This window comes from Prenolepis imparis, unplaced genomic scaffold (genome assembly GCF_030444845.1).
Source record: "Prenolepis imparis isolate NDT839.2.m4 unplaced genomic scaffold, iyPreImpa1.0 SCAF_5, whole genome shotgun sequence".
Lineage (NCBI taxonomy): Eukaryota > Metazoa > Arthropoda > Insecta > Hymenoptera > Formicidae > Prenolepis > Prenolepis imparis.
In genome coordinates, this window is record NW_028141163.1 from 15,718,936 (window position 1) to 15,741,173 (window position 22,238).

The 22,238-nt window shown below is 39.1% G+C and overlaps 1 protein-coding gene across 1 annotated transcript; it reads left to right on the forward strand.

Moving 5' to 3' along the window:
- The first annotated feature begins 1,316 nt into the window (after positions 1-1,316).
- Positions 1,317-21,730, forward strand: LOC145936744 (uncharacterized). Its single transcript, XM_083039221.1, has 16 exons — positions 1,317-2,638; positions 3,785-3,969; positions 4,247-4,443; positions 4,549-11,807; positions 11,905-12,116; positions 12,192-12,495; positions 12,578-12,756; positions 12,969-13,158; positions 13,428-13,663; positions 13,749-14,139; positions 14,489-14,600; positions 14,685-15,021; positions 15,679-15,723; positions 15,828-15,944; positions 16,004-16,115; positions 16,365-21,730. The coding sequence occupies exons 1-16, from the start codon at positions 2,494-2,496 to the stop codon at positions 18,410-18,412; spliced, it is 12,069 nt and encodes a 4,022-aa protein (XP_082895347.1). The 5' UTR covers positions 1,317-2,493; the 3' UTR covers positions 18,413-21,730.
- Positions 21,731-22,238: the final 508 nt, after the last annotated feature.

Consider the following 22,238-nt stretch of genomic DNA (forward strand, 5'->3'; position numbering starts at 1 on the left):
AACGACAGTCGATGGAGAACAAAAATATATCGCGCACTGTTGTACGTTATATGTAGCGGAGCAGGCCTGGTTGCTTGTTGTGGAAGTCGCGATCATCTCGGGAGTTAAATTTGAAAGAAGCGTGCGCTCTCGCAAGAGAGCGATCAAGCCTCCTCCCGCGTCCTTTCCCTTTTTGTCGACAGGAACGTCGCGATAGTTGTGGAATCTCGAATGGCCCGAGATCATTCCTAAATATTTACGTACATTTACGTTTCAATGATTATCGTTCTCGATTTATATATAAAAAAAAGTCGTAAAGAAAGAGAGATGTATGTACGAGAGTTCAGAGTGTCTCGATTATTCAACGATACGACCTAACAAAAAGAATTCCATCATGTGCGATGCGCGAAGGCACCTGGTGATTCTACTGTCGCTCCTGTCACATGGTGCTCATGCTCTTTATGCTCTTTGTCGCGAACTGCGCAGATACGTCATCGAGCGAGAACGAGTCGTTCGGTGAAGCAAACGCGAGACTGGCACATTTTGCAGTTGATTTTGGTCTACGAATTTTCGCGCTCTTTCCCAAATGATTTTCATCATCAGCGTGCGAGTACGTGACGATAAAAACGATGCGCCAATACTAGTAATACTAGTCAGATAAACATCAGCCGTCAGCCTCGTGCGTGATTAGGAAGATAATAATCGTATAGATAAAGGGGGGGGGGGATGTATATATGTGGACGCGACTTTTAAAGACCGCCAGGTACAATCGCAGGGTCGATCAAACCGATTGAGAGCCCATGCTATTTTTTTATTTAATAATAAACAATATGTGCATATCCTCGAATTATGCATTTTCAGAATAAATTTGGCTGTAAATATGTTTCTAAATTTTGATCTCACGATTATTGAATCTATATACATTCTCAAATTATTATTCTTGTCTATATTTTTACAATTAATTTAGTTCTAAATATAAAAATTTCCAAGTTTTCATCTCACGAAAGTAAATATAATATTCTTCTTTATAGAAATATTCGATTTTTAAAAAAATTCTATTTATAATGGCTTTTTTATGTAGCGACATGATAAGAATAGCTTTAAAATATTTATGTTAATTTAATAATAATAACTTTTCACGAGATTTTAGCTGTAACAACGAAAATATAGAATACAATTTTTCTCAAGCCTCGAACAACCGATATGCACGATAAAAAAGTCTATAAATATAATAATTCAATAATTCCATATAAAAGGTAAAAAAGGTTGAATATAACACAATTTTGAAACATAATAAAATAAATTTATTAAAAATCTAAAAACTCGGGACCCGAGACGACATGTTTACTCGACGAGGGCACTCGGTCGCCAACAGTCGGCCCTGGGACCGAAGCGCGTAGGTTGAGAACCCCCCGAGTGTTTCCAATCCCGAAGGCGATGTCCAGTGCTCCGTGTTGCGCGCGACAAGGAAGGGGGATGCGTTTCGCCGTCGTCGTGGTGGTCGTTACTGCGCCGCTCGTAATGCTCGTATACACCCGGTGACTCGGCGATCGCGGCATCACGCGCGCACGTCCGTCTAGGACGCGAGGTCTGCGAAAGTGCGGTGCGGCATCGTCTCGTTGTGCGTTGTGTGCGCGATATCCATTTCTCGCGAGGTGCGTATATTTACGCACTCTGTATTTTCCTCATCATCGCCGTACGTCGTCGCGACGTGCGTGCGTGCGTTGTGTATGTGAGAGAAGGAGAGAGAGAAAAGGATAGACACGGTGCGTGAAGCGGAAGGAGATCCCAGGGGAAGGGAGGAAAGAGAGAAGGAAACAACGCGCGCATTAGACTTCTACGCGCGATGTGTCCGTGTGTCTGTGATTCGTGAAAAAAAAAGTTACGAAAGAGCGAGAGATAAAAAATAGAGAGAGAGACAAGAGGAAGTGCACGAGGGAACAAGAGAGAGGCAGAAGAAGCGGCGGCGGCGCCGCTTCTTTTCGCTTGTCCGCTGTCGGGAGAGGGCGGAGGAATAAGTACCTCCGTCTCTCTCTCTCTCTCTCTCTCTCTCTCTCTCTCTCTCTCTCTCTCTTTCTATTCCTCTCGTGTGTGAGTGTGTTGTGCTCTTCTCCTCGTCGGCGCGCGAGTGGCAGGTAGAGGCGCGCGCGAAGACACCGAGAGCGAGAGAGCGAGCGAGGGCGCGCGCAACGTCGAGGTAGAGGAAGACGAAGAGGAGGAAGAGCGACGAGAGAAGCGTCGTCGGCGTCGAGACGCCCGGCTGGCGGCTACCTGCTGCCTACGATTCAAGGAACGCGCGAAATTTTTCCACGCGGTTTTTTAGCCCGCCACGCTGACGTTATATCGGCCACCCGCTGATCCGGTGTATCCGCTCGAGTGTAGTGGGGAAAAAAAGAATGGGATGCGCGGCAAGCCATCGGGCCGCTGCCTAGCGTAGTAGTGTGTAGTGTGCGCTCTCGCCTCGGCTTTGACGGCGGCGGCGACGGGGCCCAACGGCGAGAAGCGGTCGGAAAAATGGCGTCCGATAACGAAGCCTCTTGCGCGAGTGACCCAAATTTCGCGGTGATCTGCTCGTTCCTTGGCTGCTTCGGCAAGTCCTGCGGCATCGTTTATCCGGACATCGCGCGACTCCAGGAGATGCTCGAGAACACGCAGGAAGGTGGGTCTTTACCGCGGTCTCTATTTCTCTCTCTCTCTCTCTCTCTCTCTCTCTCTCTCTCTCTCTCTCTCTCTCTCTCTTTTCTTTCTCTCTCTCTCTCTACGCTTGTGTGTATGCGCTCTCGTGTGCGCGGGAGGGAGAGACAGGAGACACGGTCGTGTATATACGCGCGAGACGATATGTGTGTGAGAGAGAGAGAGAGAGAGTGTGAGTGTGTGTGCGTGCAAGAGTGTGTATGAGAGAGAGAGAGAGAGAGAGGGGGGAATATAGAATATGCGCGAGAGGAAGCGAGAAGGAACGACGGAGCGACCCGCCCCCGCAAAAGGCCAGTCGTCTAAGCGCCGTACTATTAGTTTCCTTCGTACGACTCCGCTTCGACTGCGAGCCTCGTTCGTTCCTCCGTTTGTTGATTCGTTCCGGTAGACGAATCTCTTTTTCTCTCCCTCTTTCTCGCGCGAGGACGGTGGACCCGCTTCTTGTTTTGGTGCGAGATATATAGCTAGAGGCGACCGCGAAACCGTGTCCTGTCCTGTCCCTTTCCTTTCACGTTTTGCGCCGATGGCGCAACGACACGTTCTTTACGCTAAGCGTTGTTGCTGACAGATAAACCGCGAGGATAAACTTCGTATTGTTGTTATTCTGCCGCGTGCTGCCACCTTCCTTGTTGTCAACTTGTCGGTTACACGTGATTACAAGTTACAAGCGGCGCCGGCTCGCTCCAATTTCCTAGAAATGTCATTGATCGTCGTAGTATGAGACTCGTATACGACCGTGAATCTCGCAGACGTCTCTTTAACCCTACGAAAAACCTGTCCTATGTAAACAAAGCAGTTTTATTTTGTGTTTTTGTCACATTGCTTGTACTCTCATTCAAGTTTAGCAGGGGTTAACTGCTTCCCTATAATACTCTTGAATTAAATTTGTCAGAGATATTTCTTTTGTTATTTTTTTTTAAATTTCTGTATCTGTGTCATTATTGTTTCATTTATGTACGTTTGAGAAATGAAATATTATCTTTTTTGAGAAAACTTTGATACATAAACCATTTATGTCTATACTATAGGTCAATAGAGTTTTTCAATTAGAAATTTTGTTTCTCATTTATTTGTTTGCTATTTTTACAAATTTTTTGTGTACTCTTTTTAGTGTCACGAGAATTAATAGACCTGCACATCAAGCTGTTGCGTAAAACGCGTAAAAGTGTATCACCAGAAAAATGGGAACGGGCGCTAGTCAAGTTTTGCCACACGTACTCTAATCAGGATGGATGGGAACTTGAACGCTTTGGTTATAAAAAGTCTCGCATTGCTGTTAAACTGCGTTTACTTAAAGTATGAACTATATAATTCTATTTTCTTTATAAGAAAGATTAATCATACATATATATGTATATATATAAATGTATATAATTATTATATACATAATTATACATTAATTGTACATTTATATATATATATATATATAAATATATATAATGTAATTATATACATAATTATACATTAATTATATATTTATATATATATATACAAATGTATATAATATAATTATATACATAATTATACATTAATTATACATTTTCTTCATGCGCAAGTCCTTTTTATATTCTAGGTACTATTGGAGACGCAATTTGATTTAAATCAAAAATTTAAGAATGAAGTAAACAAATTGGCAGCTGATGAATTGCGCGTGGAACCTTTAGGAAGGGACAAAAGTGGATTAGCATATTGGTGTCAACTGGACGAGGAGTGCAACGTAAGAGTTTATAGGGAAGATTTAGACGAAGAGAATTGGGAACTAGTAGCTAAGTAAGTTTTTTTTCTTACACTAGATTAGACGCTAACATGCTTTTTGTGTATTATTTTTTTATTATTGAATCTTATCAATGGTGTATCATTTATTATTTGTAATAGGGATCGAGAGGGTGTTGTTAATCTCATAAACATCTTGTCGAATGGCGAAGCCGGAGCTATACCAATTAACGAGGATAGCAACAGTTTAGAAATCTCTGAAAAACCTATAATAGACACTGGTCAAGTAACAACATCGCCAAGTCTGGAAGATGAAGTTGTGCAAGAGAACGGCGTTCACGCAAACGAGATGAATGATAAACAGTTACCGAATGGCAGGAGTGACGAGTTTGAGGATGAACACGATCAGGATCAAGATCAGGATCAGGATCAGGATGATACTAATGAAGCCGAAAATGATGAAGAAGAAGATATTGATGCGGAAGAGGAAGATGTAACAAATGACGAAAGTTCCAAGCAAATTACAGAGGAAGACGATTCTCAAGAAATGGTACAAACTCCGAGCATAGAATCAAGATGTATAAACGCTTCGTCTACATTACCGGCGTCTTATTTGAAAACGCTAAACATGAAGGTGGATGTAATATCGGAAGACGTAAGCCGCAGAGAGGCTACCGACGAAACGCCCAATTCTTTAGCATCGGAGAGCAAATCCACGATTATTAAACAGACTGCACTTACGGCAACAGATGTGAAATCTGAAGTTGAAGAATCGACACCGTTAAAATCGATAGAAACGCCTGTTATTACTTCGTCTCCATTGAAACTGGTGAATATTTCGGAGTTAAAGCAGCCGGAAGAAAAATTGCTAAGTCCAACGACACCTGTTACTACACCGTTAAACGCGACGAAAAAATACGGTGTCTCTGACGAGGTGACAGATTCTGTCATGAAATCACTCGAGAAATTATCTGGCAAAAGTAATATACATTTTTCCTCTACGGATTCTGTTTCCGTAGCACACAGCAAATTATCTGTCAAGCCGATAGATCAACTGGCTGCGAATCTCGTGAGGATACAGTCAGAAAAACTGGAGAAGCCAAGCGGACCAAAATCGCTGGAAAAGATAGCGGAATCTCTAGCAAGATCCAGTGGTATGTTGGGAAACACCGCGAATGGAGAGGACGACAGGTTGCCGCAAGACTTTTGCTCAAGGAATCAATCTGAAAAATTGGCAGCTCTCAGGGGTCACAGAGGCATAGATTTGTCGACATCACCGCGTGGCTGGGAGAGCGCAAGCGAGCAGAACAGGCCAATGGACTTTTCCGGAATCGATCTTTCTAGTCGAAAATTGGGGAAGACGGTGGATCTGTCTTCTCCGGGTTACAGGACGCAAGACTTTCAGCATCGAGAGATGGATCTGAGTACAAAGAAGCTAAACAAACCGGAAGTGCCAAATCTGCCGTACGATGCACGTAGCGTGATGATGCGCAACCATGCCATGGTGGCCGATCTGAGCAAGCGGCAAATGCCGTTCACCGCGTACGAGATGTCATCGGCGCCGTATCACAATACAGCTAGATTACCTGCCAAGGATGAGCACAGATTGCCGAGCTACACGATACTTCCCGATCCTAGCAAGATTACTTCCTTGAGGATGAACAGCATATCACTGAAACGTCCCTTAGAAGGTGACGATGTTCAGCAAGACATGCTGAAGAGGATAAGAGCGGACGTAATTCCAATCAGAGGCTCTATAGATAAAAGACCGATGATGAGCGGCAATTGGAGAGACGAGGTGAGCGAGACTATCGAGGAACCTATGATGATGGTTCAAGGCGAAGGATCTGGTAGCGATTGCGACGCGGTGAATCCCATTGTCGGAGAGGCTGTGGAGGAACCGACAATTTTTTTTTACGGCGAAGGTTCCGGCGCGGAATGCGAGACAGGTAATCCCGGCGACGACAAGTCCACTGACAATAAAGAAAGCAACGAATCAAAAACTGAACCTGACTCGGCTACCGCGACATTATCGCAGAATAAGGTTTTAACCGAGAACGAAGTGTCTACGGGCTCGATAGTGTCGAACAAAACCCCTGTAAAATTAAATAGAAACTATCCGCAATCTAATTTAAGCGTAAACGATAATTGTGAAATAATAGATTCTATGCAAGAGAAGCCAAAGTTAAAGCAGACGTTGGGCGTCCAAATAATACCTAAAAGTACAACTGGTCCTGTCAAAAGGTTATCTAGGTGGGACGTAGGTAAACCGGAGGAGAAAGCAGAATGTGACAATAGTATCATATCACACGTGGAAGGAGACATATCACTGAAGGAAAATACAAATGATTATAAACGTGATAATGCTGAGCAGAAACTATTGAATACTACAGATACAAAATCGCCAACTAAACTCGAAGATTCTGCTGATATAAATCAAGATGTCAAAATAGACGACAACAATTCTGTAAATACAGAAAGTGAAACCGCTATCAAAGACAGTGTTAAATTGCAGGTATCCGATGTAAGTTCAGAGAATACGAGTACAATGGAACAGGAAAGTAATACTAAACTTCAAGAACCCGTGCAGTGTGATTCTTCTATATCGTCGTGTCAAATCGACGTCTCGCAGATACCCGAACAATGTTCAAATTCTGAACTATCTATGGTAGCCAATGTACAAAACGATTCGAATAGCGTAGTTTCACGCGAGTCGGATACTCCCGAAATAGCGGATAATGAATGCAAGCCAACAGTCGCCAATTCTCCGCCGAGATTTTTTTTTGGTCCCAATTGTATCTCGTATACCTCGAATTCCGAAAAATTAGAATCGGAGCAAAGCACGACCGCGTCTGCGCACGGTAAAACGGATACTGTGCAATATGAATGTGTATCTTCGTCGAAATCAGTAGACGATACCGTTTATCCATACAAAGATACGGAAGATTTCGAGTTGACGCAAACAAACAACAATTCGTTAAAAACGGATCTGTTTACTTCGGACTCTGACAGCGTTCCATGTGGAAACAACAGCGAAGATATGGAAAAAATTGAAGCATCGAGCAACACGTGGGATCAACAAACAACTTCAACATTTAATAGCTCAATAGATCCAAGCGATGTATCCGAGTGTGATGCTACTAATTCATCTGTCGCGCAAGTTTCAATAGAGGCGAGTAAAGAACCGAGTGTGCAAGAACCTGTTTATACCGGCAAAGAAATGGAAGAAGATAATTTTTCAAAAACGCATACGAGTCCTACATCAGAGGCAAAAACTGAAAATGAAAGTATTAATGATATAAGTATGACTGAAGAAGACTCGATTAAAATCAGTTCGGTTAGTGAATCCAATGTAGTTCAACCAGTAGAATGTGGAATTGTTGAGCCACCACAATGCGATCAGTCTGCAGATGCTGAAAAATCTGAAAGCATGGAAAAAGCTCAGGAAGATATTTCTTTTGAAATATCGGATGATATTACGTCACAGCTGTCGAATGATAAAGAGGATGAAAATGAAGAACCAGCAGTCGATGAGTGTAAAAACGAGAACAATCATCAGTCTGCTAATTCAAACAGTTCCAAGGAGGATGAAGAGAAAATCGAGTCTGTGACAACGCCGCATTCATCTTTATCGCTTCTTACTCAAGATTCACAAGCAGAATTGATCGATCTTAAGGAATTCGAGGATAACAATTCAAACGAGTTATTGGATTCCAGCGAGAATGCAGCGAGATTATCCGAAGATTATCAAGAAGCAAACAGTCTTCAGAAGAACGATCTCGATTCCGCTGGAGAGAGTTGCGACAAGCAGAGCGACGACAAGAACGACAACTTTTCTGAAATCGACGGTCAGGAAGATCATTCGACCGACACGGATAACGAGAAGATGAAAGGTCTGGTTGGTTCCGATGCTGACTCGTTGTGCGTTAATTACGACAAGAACAGCGAAAGAACCGACGCATTGTCGGACGTAGGGATGCATGATGACGGCTCGGGTGATTCCGAAGAGATTAAAGAGAAAGGACTGAACGATATGCAATCCAACGATACTACATTTCATATGGATTCTGCGGTGATCGGTTTGGAGTCTGCTCTTGAAGAGAATAATAAACACGATTTAGTTCCTACTATAAACAGTTCGGACGACATTTCTGTGCAGGATTCTTCGTCTCAACAGAGTGAATCCGTGCAAATGGATGGTGAAAAGGTTGAAAATACATCGTCTGTCACCGATAAACCTTCTACGTTCGATTTACCAGAAACAATGCCTGAAACAAGTATTTTTGAATTGCCCAAGTCGGATATTGTCGAAACTACGGGAGAAACGAACTTGTCTAACATAGTTCAGGCTACGAGCGAATACGTCGACGATGTCTCTGAGAATCCCAGTTCCTGCGTCGATCAAGATTCGAACGAGGAGATGGTTATAGATGATCGTGTATCTGAATCTAATGAATCGTTTAAAGAAACTGAGGAAGTTACAGCGAATGATGAACAACCGGAAGATACGATGCCAGAAGTAAAGATGGAATCCGAAAAAGAAACTCCAATTGTTGCAAACGTTGAACAAGAATCTTGTCAGACTGCGACAGAAATTGAAGAAATGTCAGAGACAGAAAAATCGGAAGCCAATGTAGAAAGCAAAAACGTTCAAGAATTTGTCGAAGATGATGAGAGCAAAACCTGTAGTAGTGATAAACCAGATACAATAATAGCGGAAGATATTTGCGACGTCGGTAAAAGTAAAGAAATTGTCGAAAGCGCAGAAAAATCAGAGATAAATTCGACAATTGCAACTACTGAACTGTCAGATGCATCTACAACAAATATAATTTCTCAGGAATCACAACAGGAGATAATGAGTGAGAATAAAAAGTCGCTAGTTGCAAATTACGATAGCGATTCGAATGAAGATGGTAGCGATAACGTTTTCGAACTTGATGCGGCGCAAAATGATTCTAAGGATGACGTCGCCATGTCGGAGCAAAAAACTAGCGAAGAGCTGCACGAAAAATCACCTATCAACAAAGATGACATCGACAGCATAAATTTAGTCTTGGATGCACCTCAAGAGAAATCATCTGAGCAGCAAGAAACAGCAGTGGAAGAGCCTCCAGAAACTAAAATTAATGAATTATTAAATGAAGATGTTAGCAAGCAGAAATCCGTTGACGAGACAAAAATTACATCTCCTTGCAACATTGATAACAGTAATGTTGAAGATTGTTTGAATGACGAATCGACAATGTCTTTAAATAAGGATGAATTTCAAGAAAAAACAGATATTAGTGATATTTCAGTTACTGAGAATTCCAAGACATTGGAAGTGTCAGATACGACGAAGTTGTTAGTAGCTCCAGTCATGACTGAAGAGATAACTGAATCTCTTTTAAATAAGAGTTTTGAGATGACTATTAGCCATACTGAGAAAAATAAAGAACATCTTAATAATTTGATTGACAGTATGAAAACGGAGCAAGTCTCTCAAGATTCTGTTGATGAAATAACAGAAAAGACGGATTGTTCAACACTTGAAAATATTTGCAATTCTGACGAGAACGACGCGAATAAATTTGCAAAATCTTCATTTGAAGAAAGTGCGGAAATTAACACTGTGGATAACCAAGCGACGAGTATATTTGATATAAAAGAGCAGCATGTGAAGGACATCGACGAAAAACTGAACGTTAATCTGGATACGGAAAATAGTGTAAGATTGAAGAATGTTAATGAACATATTGCTGAAGAACTGCCTATTCCGTGTAAAAGATTCAAAGAAGATCCAACGGACTATGCTAAAGACAATAAATGGAATGTGAAATTGCAAGAGGAGTGTTTAACTAAACCATTTGCGGAAGAAGTAAGTTTACCACCGATTCAAACAGAATCGGATATTGTGCCAGCGAAATTGGATAATACTTTAGCTGCGGATAAATCGCATCTTGAGAATGTGAAATTAGAGGAGAGCGTATCTTCAGACGCCTTATATTATCCAAATTCCATATCTACAAAAATGGAAAATGTTAATAACTTGGATAGTAACAATCAAAATGAGCCTTTTAGTGTAAATGACATGAATGTAAATAAAAGTACAGAAAATTTCAGTGCGCCTTTAAATACGAATGAAGAATCGATGACATTTCTTGCTCAAGAGACTATCTCGGACGTTAGTGCTGTAAAATCTGATATCAAGAAAGAAACCGGCAAGAGATTGATCGATACTTCAGACACGGAAGATGTTCCTCCGCTAAAGTCTAAGCCACCGTACTTGGAAATCGACGATAAGATGTTTGAAAATTTAGCAGGTACCGAGGTACAAGCGCTTAAGAATCTAGATACATTGAACGAGGTTGAGAAATTAAAGTCACAAATCAAGGACGAAGCAAAAACATCGCCGATCTCCACAACGCAATTGTTTCAAAACGACTTTGGCACGATTAACGATCCTGCTACAGCGATAGAGGATTCCAAAATTGCTTTAGAAGTTGCAGAAAGGAAAGAATCATCTTTGGAAATTCAAGATGTCGAGATGAAAACTACTCCTGCAGATTCTGACAACGAGTCGACTGGCATAGATAACGAAGACGTTTTTAACGTACCATCGGAGGAAGCTGATCCTCTAGCATCTACCGACGATGACGATTTGAAGAATATTACCGAGGATGATGCTTTGAAGAATATTGCGGAGAATGACTCTTTGAAGAATATTGCCGAGGACGATGCCTTGAAGAATATTACCGAGGACGATGCCTTGAAGAATATTGCCGAGGACGATGCCTTGAAGAATATTGCCGAGGACGATGCCTTGAAGAATATTGCCGAGGACGATGCCTTGAAGAATGTTGCCGAGGACGATGCTTTGAAGAATATTACCGAGGCTGACGCTTCTAAGATAAGTATCCGCATAAAGCCGGTATCGGAAATAGTTTACGAGGGATGGAAGTTGGACAGCACTACGGAGACGCCGAAGATTTCGCGAAAACGGCGAAACAGCGCTCACGAGTCAAATTTCGAAGATGGAGCCGCAAAACAGGAAGATGAAGAGATGTTGGGCGGTAAGAGGATGAAGTTACGCGCAAAACGTATGCCCCATAAAGAGTTACGAAAGTCCGTCGAACAAAGTCGCGGGGTAGCGATGAGCTCCGAGGATGAAGCTGCGAAATGTGATCCCGATAACGTAACGAAGCACGCGACTAAGGATAGCAGTGATGATCCGAATATTATGCAATCGGCGATTGACAAGAAGATCAGGGGTCGTCCTAGAGGTAGACGGAGGCGTGGTTTTCGAGGAGGTGGACGTCCCAGTCGGCCGAAACTTGCGGAATTTCAGGGCGATCAAACGTCGGAAATATCCCCCGATGCTCATCCCGATGGAACTTCTAATGATGCTTTGAGTTCAACGCAGAAGAAGCGAAAGAAACGTAAGTATACATGTAAGAACATGTAACAATAGTTTATTGAATGTGATAAAATATCAGCGTAAAGGTCTGTTAAAATTTAAAAATTGTATTTTTACAGGAAAAATGGTCCTCGGCTTGGAAATAGGCAGGGATATTTCATTAGAAACGGCAGGATCGAAACAGGATGAGACGCCTGTCAGACAATCGAGAAGAATAGCGCAGTTGAAAATTAAAGAACAAGCAGATAGACGCAGAATTGAAGAGGAAACTATGCGCGAGATAGAAGAGAAAAAAGAAAACACGGACAAGAAAAAGAGAAAGAAGCCGAAAGTAAGTTATTAAGTTAAACAAATGAAAATTAAATAGCTATAGATTGCACAAATAATTGTTTATCTCGTGTTATAGTCGGAAAGCGAGGAAGAAATTATCATAAAGGAAATTGAAAAGGAGATAAAGTCTAAAACGAAACGTCGAAAGAGGAAAAAGAAAAAGATGTTAGCCAAATTCAACGAAGCGAATCCATGGCAGAGCTCATCCGGATCTAGTAGTGACGAAGAGAATGAGAACGAAGAGGAAGAAGAGGAAGATGAAGATATCGAAAGTGAGGGATCCTTACTGTTTAAAAGTGATCATGAATTTTCACCGGAAAGCGATCTCGAAAAGGACCAAGAATCTGAACCGTTACGTCGTGCTAGAACCGCACGGAAAGGTAAATTCTTCATTAAAAAAAAAAGAAGATAATATTTATATTCGATCATAATTTTATTGTATGTGCGTCTATTTGTTATTAGCCCAAAGCGATGTGGAAGAAGCCGAGGATGAATACGCTTGTCAGAAATGTGGCAAAGCTGATCATCCCGAATGGATTCTTCTATGTGATTCTTGTGACAAGGGCTGGCATTGTTTATGCCTTAGGCCAGCTCTTATGCTTATACCTGAAGGAGATTGGTTTTGTCCACCGTGCCAGCATGTAAGTTTGTTTTATTTTGAGAATTGTGTCTGTTCACATATAAACAAAGTATATATAAACAGTTTCGTAACGTTATTATTATTGCCCTTATAGCTATTCTAAACTTTTCCTTTTATTAAGTGGTTTTTTCTGTTCTTTAAAATATATAAATATTGTACAATATCAATATTTTTCTAAGTCTTATATAATACTTATTTTGTTTATCATTTAAGAACCTGCTGGTGACTAAGCTACAGGAGACATTAAAAACACTCGATCAATTAACAAAAAGACACGAGAATGAAGTATTGCGAAAGAAGCGACTGGCTTTTGTCGGCATAAGTCTGGATAATGTGCTTCATAAAGGCGAGGCACAACATGAGTCGAAAGGATCGAAAGCATCCAGTCAGGAATCAGATAACGGTACATTTTTATGTAGCGATTGATTTAAGTTATTTTAAGTGTAGTTAATTAATAATTATATATATATTTTCATGTTATTTTCATGTTATTTAATAATTGTTACTATTATATAATATTTAATATATATAATATAATAATATTTTTATATATATTTATAAATTATATAATAATAGTAACAAATTAATTTAAATAATAACAAAATAATAACAAATTAATATTAAATATATATAATATTTAATAATATATGCCGATTTAATTTGTTTTTACAGAATCTACGGACTCTTCCTCGTCGGCTTCTAGTTCCGAAACATCGAGCAGTGAGGAAAGTGAACCAGTTTATCAATTACGCGAACGTCGATGCGCCAACACTTACAAGTTTAACGAGTATGACGATATGATTAATGCCGCGATTCAGGATGAAGTTGAAGCGGTTCAAGGTGCCGGCAATCAGGGAAGGGGTAAGGACATCGCAACGATAGTCAACGCGGAGAAGGAAGAAGCTCAGGTAAAATGATTAAATAACAAACATGCAAATGTGATAGTATTACATATAGTATTACATATATAATATATGTAATAATTCTTTGTAGGCCGAAGCGTTAAAGATGACGCAATTAGAAGAGGACAAGGATATAGACGATACAGAATCGAAACCAGAAAAAGAAAGTGATGAGGAATATAAGATTGAGAATGAAGATATGATTGATGAAATAGAAGACAAACAAAATATAGTTTCTAGGAAATTGCTAGCACGCAAGAAACATCGAAAATTAAATAGCCTCGATATAAGCAGCGAAGATGATCCAGATAGTGATGAAGATTTCAAGGGTACGAGTTCTGAAGAAGAGGAAGACTTTGATGATCATATCACGTCATCCGATGACAGTTTTGCTAATATAAAGCGACGTAGAAAGGGCGACTCGCGACCTGTTAGAAGATCTACAAGAGCACGCATGACTAGGGCTTACGATAATAGTTTTAGTGAGTGATTTTGTGACAGACTGTTTATATTTTTTAATATCAATTCTTTACGCATGTTTTCTATATAATAATTTTTAAGTATATCAATTTTTAATATTTTATAATATAAATTTCACTAAAATAATTATATAATTTTCATTTGTAATTTTTTGAAAATTATTTATTTATGGAAATTATTACTTAATTTATGTATTTAATTTATAGTTATTGGTTCAAATCTATTTGACTGATGAAAGTTATCAATTTTGAATTTTGCGATTTATATTCATAATTATTTACAGTAATAAAATATTCTAAAATTGTAAGTAAAAAGTTTAAAAACAAATTATTTAAATAAATATTTTTTCAGTTAATGATGACAGCGATGATAGTGATCGGCCAAAGAGAAAGAAATCGCGATCGATATGGGGAGAGTCGGATAGTGAGGATAGTGATAATTCGTGGAGACAGAGAAAGAAAAAGTACGCGAAATGTATAAAATTAAAGATAATGTATCAAAGATTATGAGTAAAAAATATTTTAAATATATTCTTAAATTATTGCAGAAGCAGAACGATACCGACATCTAGGATCAGGACGGTACCCAAAACAAAGGGTAAAAAGAAGAAAAAGAGAAAACGCATAATTGAATCTGACAATCAAAGCGAGAACGACGAAGATGAGCCAAAAATTGAAGAGCAATGTGAATCTAACTTGCAAGACGTAGATACTACTGGGCTGAATGAGATGATAGACGTTAACAAACAAGAGAATTTTGAAAATAACACAGAGGAAAATAATGTCGAGATGAAAGATGATAAATTACAAGGAGTAGCCACAGATGTTCCGATTCCACAGATTTCACAGCCAACAGAGATAGTGCCGATTAAAAAAATCAAAAAGGTAAGCACTTTTTAATTACAAAACGAAAAAGCTCTGATATGTCATAATATATACAAAAATTCAGATAGGAAATTAATTAATAAGAATTCAAGTGCAAAAAATAGGCGCAGCAAATTTAAAATCTTAAAATCTTTAACTTGAACGTTTTGCGCCTATTTTCTGCGTCTGACTCTTATTAACCCATTTTCTACCTGAACTTTTTAATTAACTAATGAAAGTGTCTTTTGGCACATGAAGAAAAGCACAATACATTCTGCTTCGATTATAGACAATGTGAGACTGTTGTTTTTTACACAATATGAATCGTAATATAACTTCGCATACTATAAATATATTCTCAATAATAGATTTTCTATCTCGCTGATCATTTCCTCAATCTGTGTTATATTCTATATCCTAAAAGATAATTTTTGATATTTTTTAAGTATTTAAATATACGTTTTTCTGCTATTTCTTTGTACTTGTAAAAGCTACTAACTTATTAACTGTATACACACATACATATATTTGAACTATTTAAATCTTATATATAGTAAGTTTTTTAAATATGATGCTTTCAAATTATTTTTCTTTTTGCTTTTTCTTTATACATTACTCTATCACTGCAATGTACAAATTGATGCTGAATATGTGTACATGTATATATATATTTTTTAGGACATTCAGCCTAAACCGAAAAAAGCCCCAACTATTAGACGAAAGGTATATACATATTTATTGCATATATTTTGATTTAATGATAATTGTATCAATTATTATTTTCAAGTAATAATAATGATAATTTTGTCAAATTTTATTTTTTACAGATTATTTATGGCGGACTTCCAGATGAAAATAAACGAGAAGAGGAGGAAATATTAAGTAGAAGAACTCGAGGACGAAAGATCAATTATCGAGAGGAAATGGCATCGGATAGTGAAGAGGTGAGTTATTTTATTTTAATAAAATTATCATGTATATTAAAATTCTGATTATTTTACAGGAATTGAAGAGGGCGTTGATGATGAGGAAAAATGTTGGCGAGAGCGAAGATGAATTTGTGATGAACGAGGCTGAGGACATGAATGATGATGGAGAAAAGGATTCTGACTCGGGTAAGCATCCCTATATTTATACGTCAAGAGATATTTGTAGTGCACATTGTAGCGGAAAGAACTACAAATATTTTTTTTAATTTATCATAACTTGAGAAATAAAACTTCTGTATTATCTATGTTTAATATTTTTTGTTTTATATATTTTCTCTACTTGAAGAGAATCGTGCGCATTTATCATGCATTCATGAATCACATAATTTATAAATATATAAATGACGATCGTTATTAATTAATTAACTTTTTCAGGAGATGTTTATATTCCCAAGAAGGATAATCTAAAATTTAAAAATAAATTGAAGACGAAAAAACCACGTAACGGCAAGAGTCCTGGAATGAAACAAAAGTCATTGTCGGATGACATGCCGAAGCAGAGAAAAAAACCCGGACCCAAACCAGGAAGCAAGAATAAGGCGCGTAAACAAAAGTTAAACGATGATGCAGATGGAGATATGATCGGCGCGGTCATGGACAACTCTATCGGCGATATAGTTGACAAAATGGACGACAATCTTCCGGACAATGTCGGATTGACTGGTACAACGATATCGGTGGCGAGCTCGTTTACCGGAGATGTTCCCGAGGGTTCGTTGACGGGTCTTGGTGCCGGGGAGCTAGCTGACTTGGATGACGAGCAGCTCGAGCAGATGATGGACGAAGAATACGGACGACGGCAATTAGAGCTCGCGGCAATCGAGATAGCGAAAAAGAAGAAGAAAGAAGAACGGGAGGCCAAGAAGTTGGAAAAGGCGCGCTTGAAGGCTTTGGAAATATTGGCGGCAGAAAGAGAAAGGGATCCTAACGCACCCGAGGGAACGGACGGCGAGGTGCCTAAGAAGAAGAAACGTGGACGTCGCAGCAAAGCTGAGATAATTGCCGAGCAAATGCGCAGGGACGGTGCGCCGAATCTGGGCATCGTGCCGTCGTCAGCCATCGGCGGTATTGGTACGCCGGATAATATACAATCGCACAACGTGAATCCTGCTAGTTTGTCTACGGGTTTGACACCGGAAACTGATAGAAGCATCGAAGGTGGGCACATGCCTCTTATGACCGGACCGGATGGACAACTCTTTAATCCAGATGGCATGCCGATGAAGCCAAAACGACGAGGTCGTGGCAAGGGCAAAAAGACGCTCGCATTAGAAGCAGCCAGAGCCGCGGAAGTGGCGGGTAAATCCGGGACCGAAGTCGGCTTGATTGCTGGTATGGGCACTGACTCGAACCCAGAGATGAAACAGAACGATATCCCGAATATTCTTCCTACACCAGGTAGCAGTACATCCGGCTCGGCGCCTTCCACCCCGCCGGCGAGTGCCGTCCCGACACCAGGTCCACCGTCGATACAGTCGTCGAACTCGCAGTCGGTTTATCCATCGCTACCATCCGGCCAACAGTCTTCCGTCATTACGAGGATGCTTCAGTCCCAACCGGTATCCAGCAGTCCACAGTCCTTCACCGCAGCAGCGGCCGCGATGGGTCACAAGTATTTTGGTGGGCCTAATGTCGGTGGACAAATGATGGGCGGTCCGCGGACGGGATACGAGATGCAGCCTCGCGCCAGAATTCCGTCTCCGTATAGACAGGCAGGTCAATCATCAATGCCGCCGCATTTCGCCGCGGTTAGATCGGGCACGCCGCCGATGCGTATGCGGGTACCCGGACCGCAGATGTATCACACGTCTCACCATCCAATGGATCCGTCGCCGTCGGGCGGCGGACCGATCTCGATCAATAATCGAGATCGCAGCTCGCCTCTAGCCGGCGGACCGGCGATGATTCCACCATCGGCTGGCAGTCCATTGGCCAAGGGTGGCCCGACGCCGCCGCCCCCACCGTACGTACGGGGCGGTCCGCCGATGGCCAGGTTTGCGGAGAATCCCATGGGGCCCAGGCATCAGATGCCACCATTCACCAACGCCTCGCCGGTCAATCACAACATGCAGCAACCCTCACCGCCCCCCAATCGACCACCTGGTAACTTCTCACCGTATCATCCGCCTCCGCCTCCCAATTACCACTACGGTGCCTATCCACCGCCTCCGCCGATGTCCACTGCAGACGATGCAGCCGCCTATCAGGGTTCGCCGTATCCCTCGGAGCACTTCTCCTCGCCAGCGGACAACCAGCCTCCGATCCAGGGGCCACTACCACCTCAGGCACCGCCGGCACCGCAGCAAGCGCATCCAGGTGATCCCAATGCCGGTAATAAGCAGTACGATGAAGAGGGCACCGGCGAATTTGGCGGGCTGGTATCTTATTTCAGTAGTCAGAGGGAGGACGATCTCGATTCGTAGCATGAATGAGAGCTTGGCCAACCCTGAATCATTAGGTAGAGGGAGCGTGCCCAGGTAAAATCACAACTTTTGCCGCAGAGGAAAAAAAACGATAATATAAACGCGAATATGATACTCTGGGAGATTCGACTTTTTTCGAGAATATTAGTGCGCGTGCCGCGTGAAACATAGAGCTAGAGTCTTCCTCTTTGACACCTCTAAAGCAAACAGTTGTCCTGTGTAGTTCTTGCACTTTTTACGGAAAAAAATAATATGTCGCTAGAAGCAAATCCGAGGTTGGCCAAGTGTAGAGTGAGCGGGGAGATAAATCAGAACAAGGCGGAGCCTATTTTCTAAGAGTTGTAAGTTTTTCTGTAATTAGCTTTCAGTTCGATTGGATTTATATACGACGATGTGCGATTGTGCGAAAGCTCTAACATAATGGAGATACAACGGTTGTTTTATCCAGGAAATGACGAAAGGAAAGATCTGACCAGGAACCATTTTTCATCATTATTCATTGGTCATCGATGATCAGGAAGAAATGAAGAAATTTGCGAGCGACTTTATTCCCGAAAAGTTTTAGAGCGTGAGTAGAGAATTTTCGTTTCGCGTGATAGTATATTCCATATAGGAGAAAATGAAAAATTGATCTTTAATAATGATGAAAAAGGAAAATTGAAAAATTGAATGATCGGAATGACGTACCGTTGTTGAACATGTACATATGTAAATAATATATAAGTCGTTTAGATTATATATGTATTATATTAATAAACATACACAGAGAGAGAAAGAAACGCAGTCATCCAGAATATACTATAAAAATGAATTAGTGCGAAAAGGGCACAAATGTAATATTTAAATTTAATCCAAGAGAATGGCATCTGAGTATATTAAATTAACAAAAGATTGTGAAAGACTATTACTATAATTATTTATAAAGAAAAAGAATAAGAATTTATGATATAGGCGCAGTATATTGTATTTTACAAATTTTACTTCATATAATTCTATGAGAAACCATTAAATATAGTTATATTGGAGAGCAGGAGGCTGCTTTAAGTATACACTTTGCGAAAAGCAAGGAAAAAGGGACTTTAATGAAATTAGCATTAGCGTAATTGGCGTTCCATTGCATGTATATGGAATTTGCAGTGCAATTATATATATATATTTGAAATGATTTATATTTCTAATATATATATTTCTCTTATATAATTTTATTCTATATGTAATTTTTCGATTTATTCAGGCACGTGCAAGTTTTTGTTTTAAATTGAAAATTTGCGTAGAGTGTATCGCGCTGACTTTCAAACAAAGAAAGAAACAGATTTATATTATATATAGGAAATTGTAATAAAGAAATGTATGAACGACATATACGCGGATTATAATATAGTAATGTATTATGACTTGATGTAATAATTCCGATTTAAAATCCGTCTGAGGTATTTGCGCTTATAATGTGCGATTTTGAAGGACGACACTGTCTCGCTCGAACTTTCTATCTCGAGTTTCTTTCTGTACTTCTAAAAATTGTCGGTATATCCATATTCTTATTTAATATGTTCACTTCAAACTTCTTATCCAATTATGTATTTCGTTTAATGTGAAACTTATAATTCTAAGTTATTTCGAAGAGAGAATAATCAATCAATACAATCCGAGGAATCTCTTGAAGACGATTATCAAATATTTTTTCAGATTCATTTGATCAATGTTAGAGTTAATTTTAAATTAACATATAGATTTTTTCTGATTGTTTAAACGAAGATGTAGACCGATGATTCGACTCGAAGTACAGGAAGGAAATCAGAGTGAATAGAGATCAGAGTCGTCATTCGAACAGATATTATTGAAAGTATCTCGCGAAGTTTATCAGTTTTCTTTTAATTTAATAGCGATGATCGTGTGACAGCCTCCTGCTCTTTGAAGTTAAGAGACGAGGCCGTTAGTGGCCGCGACGTGTGTGACGCGATAAAAGAAGAAAAGAAAATCATGTATCTGTTTAGTTATCACACGTACGTGCATACCTAATATAAATAGAAGCTATATGAATAAACAAGAAAAAGATATTACATTATCTTAGAATTAGCTTGCTTGGGAGAGTTTCCTTTATTATGTTGAACGTTTCACGACCGAATCGAACGGTTATTATAACACGTCTACAACGTATGAAAGATCACAGCCACAAATACACAAATTACATGCCGTATAACGTGTAATAGAGGAGTTTACTATCACTAATTTTATTATTTTTACACCTATTACGATGTATGTCGATTGTGCGCGATTGATGTACACAATCACTTCGTCTTCTTCTTTAGATACAGCATGTCTTAAGGGCCGCCGATTCTTAGATTACGCATCGAGGAATTAGATGTATCATGATAGCGATTATATTGCTTCCTTTTTCTTTAATAATTGTGCAATCGGCGGGACGATTGTTCCGCGATCTCATTTACATATTGACGTTGACTTGTATAGAGATAGAACATGTTTTATTCGCGCCTGCATGTTCGGAAATATCGCATATTCAGCGAAATCCTTCTCTCGACGACGAAATTGTATGTATTATTTTAATTCGATACATGTATCTTGGTACGTCGGTGCTAGAACGACCAATGTCATAACTTTTATAAATCAAAGTTATTTATAAATTTATATTTAAAGAGTTCAATGTAAAATCCATTGGCCCGCTTTGCTGAGAAAATTAATCTGAAGATTTGGAAAGAGTTAAATATCTTTATTAATAAATTTGTGCGAATTTTGTAAAATGAGAAAGTGTTATGGATCATGTTTTGAATTGGTCTTTGTATCTCGAAGCGATATTGTTTAGTAATTCAGTCAAGTACCGATGTGAAATATTGCTATCATTGATTTACGAAATATCTATAAATATATTGGAACATTCGTCGTTCCAGTTCAGAGATATCTCTTACACAATTTTTGCGCGTGGCATTGCATTTAGTAAAGTATTTCTTAATATATTTTGAATATATAGATCATATATATACATACACACGACATTTGCGATACAATGGTTGCTAGAATTATGGGAAAACCGAATAATTTTTGAACGCAATATGGGCATGGATTTTTTTCAATTTGTACGCATGGGAATTTTTGTAGAATTTACGTGTGTTTTTCTTCTTGTCCCTATGAGTCCTTCCTCGAGGCGTATAAATTTGCGGAGTGGCTCATTAAGACAATAGTAAACGTGGTGCAGTTTAGCTTTTCTTTTGATAAGGGTCTAGACTAAACGCAATTATTATATTACATGTTGTAGCCTAAACAAAAAGATTTTATAATAAAATTCAATATATTGAAATAATATATCATCGTGTGCGCAATTTTTTTTTTTTTTTTTTTATAAGTATGCTTTTTCTTTTTCCGATTCTTTATTAAAAAGTAGAAAATAATGAACAATCTTTATTAATATTATATTAACGATATTAATTATATAACTAAAATTATTTATTTAATATGAATTTAAATTTATACGTTATTATATATAATGATATAAATACTTAATTATATTTAATATGATATAACAATATAATTAAATATTTTATAAATTATAAAATATTTTTATTTAATTATTATATATATATATATATATATATATATATATATATATATAAATAAGGATGTTTCAGAAATATGAATTAATTGGATGGAAGATAAGAAACTTTATATCTTTTATTTATTATTTAATATTATAATAATTGTATTCTTATATATTTAACAAGAACTATATATTTTATATATTTTTTTTGTTATGTTTGTCTTTTGATATGGTTAATCCTCCAACCGGAAGACTATTATGAAAAAATTAAATGAT

What these genes read in the sequence shown, in the direction of transcription:
- LOC145936744 (XM_083039221.1), top strand. Translation starts at nt 2,494, where the DNA reads ATGGCGTCCGATAACGAAGCCTCTTGCGCGAGTGACCCAAATTTCGCG. An exon ending in GCAGAAGAAGCGAAAGAAAC is followed by an intron (nt 11,808 to 11,904) that starts GTAAGTATACAT and finishes GTATTTTTACAG; the next exon opens with GAAAAATGGTCCTCGGCTTG. An exon ending in TGGAGACAGAGAAAGAAAAA is followed by an intron (nt 14,601 to 14,684) that starts GTACGCGAAATG and finishes AAATTATTGCAG; the next exon opens with AAGCAGAACGATACCGACAT.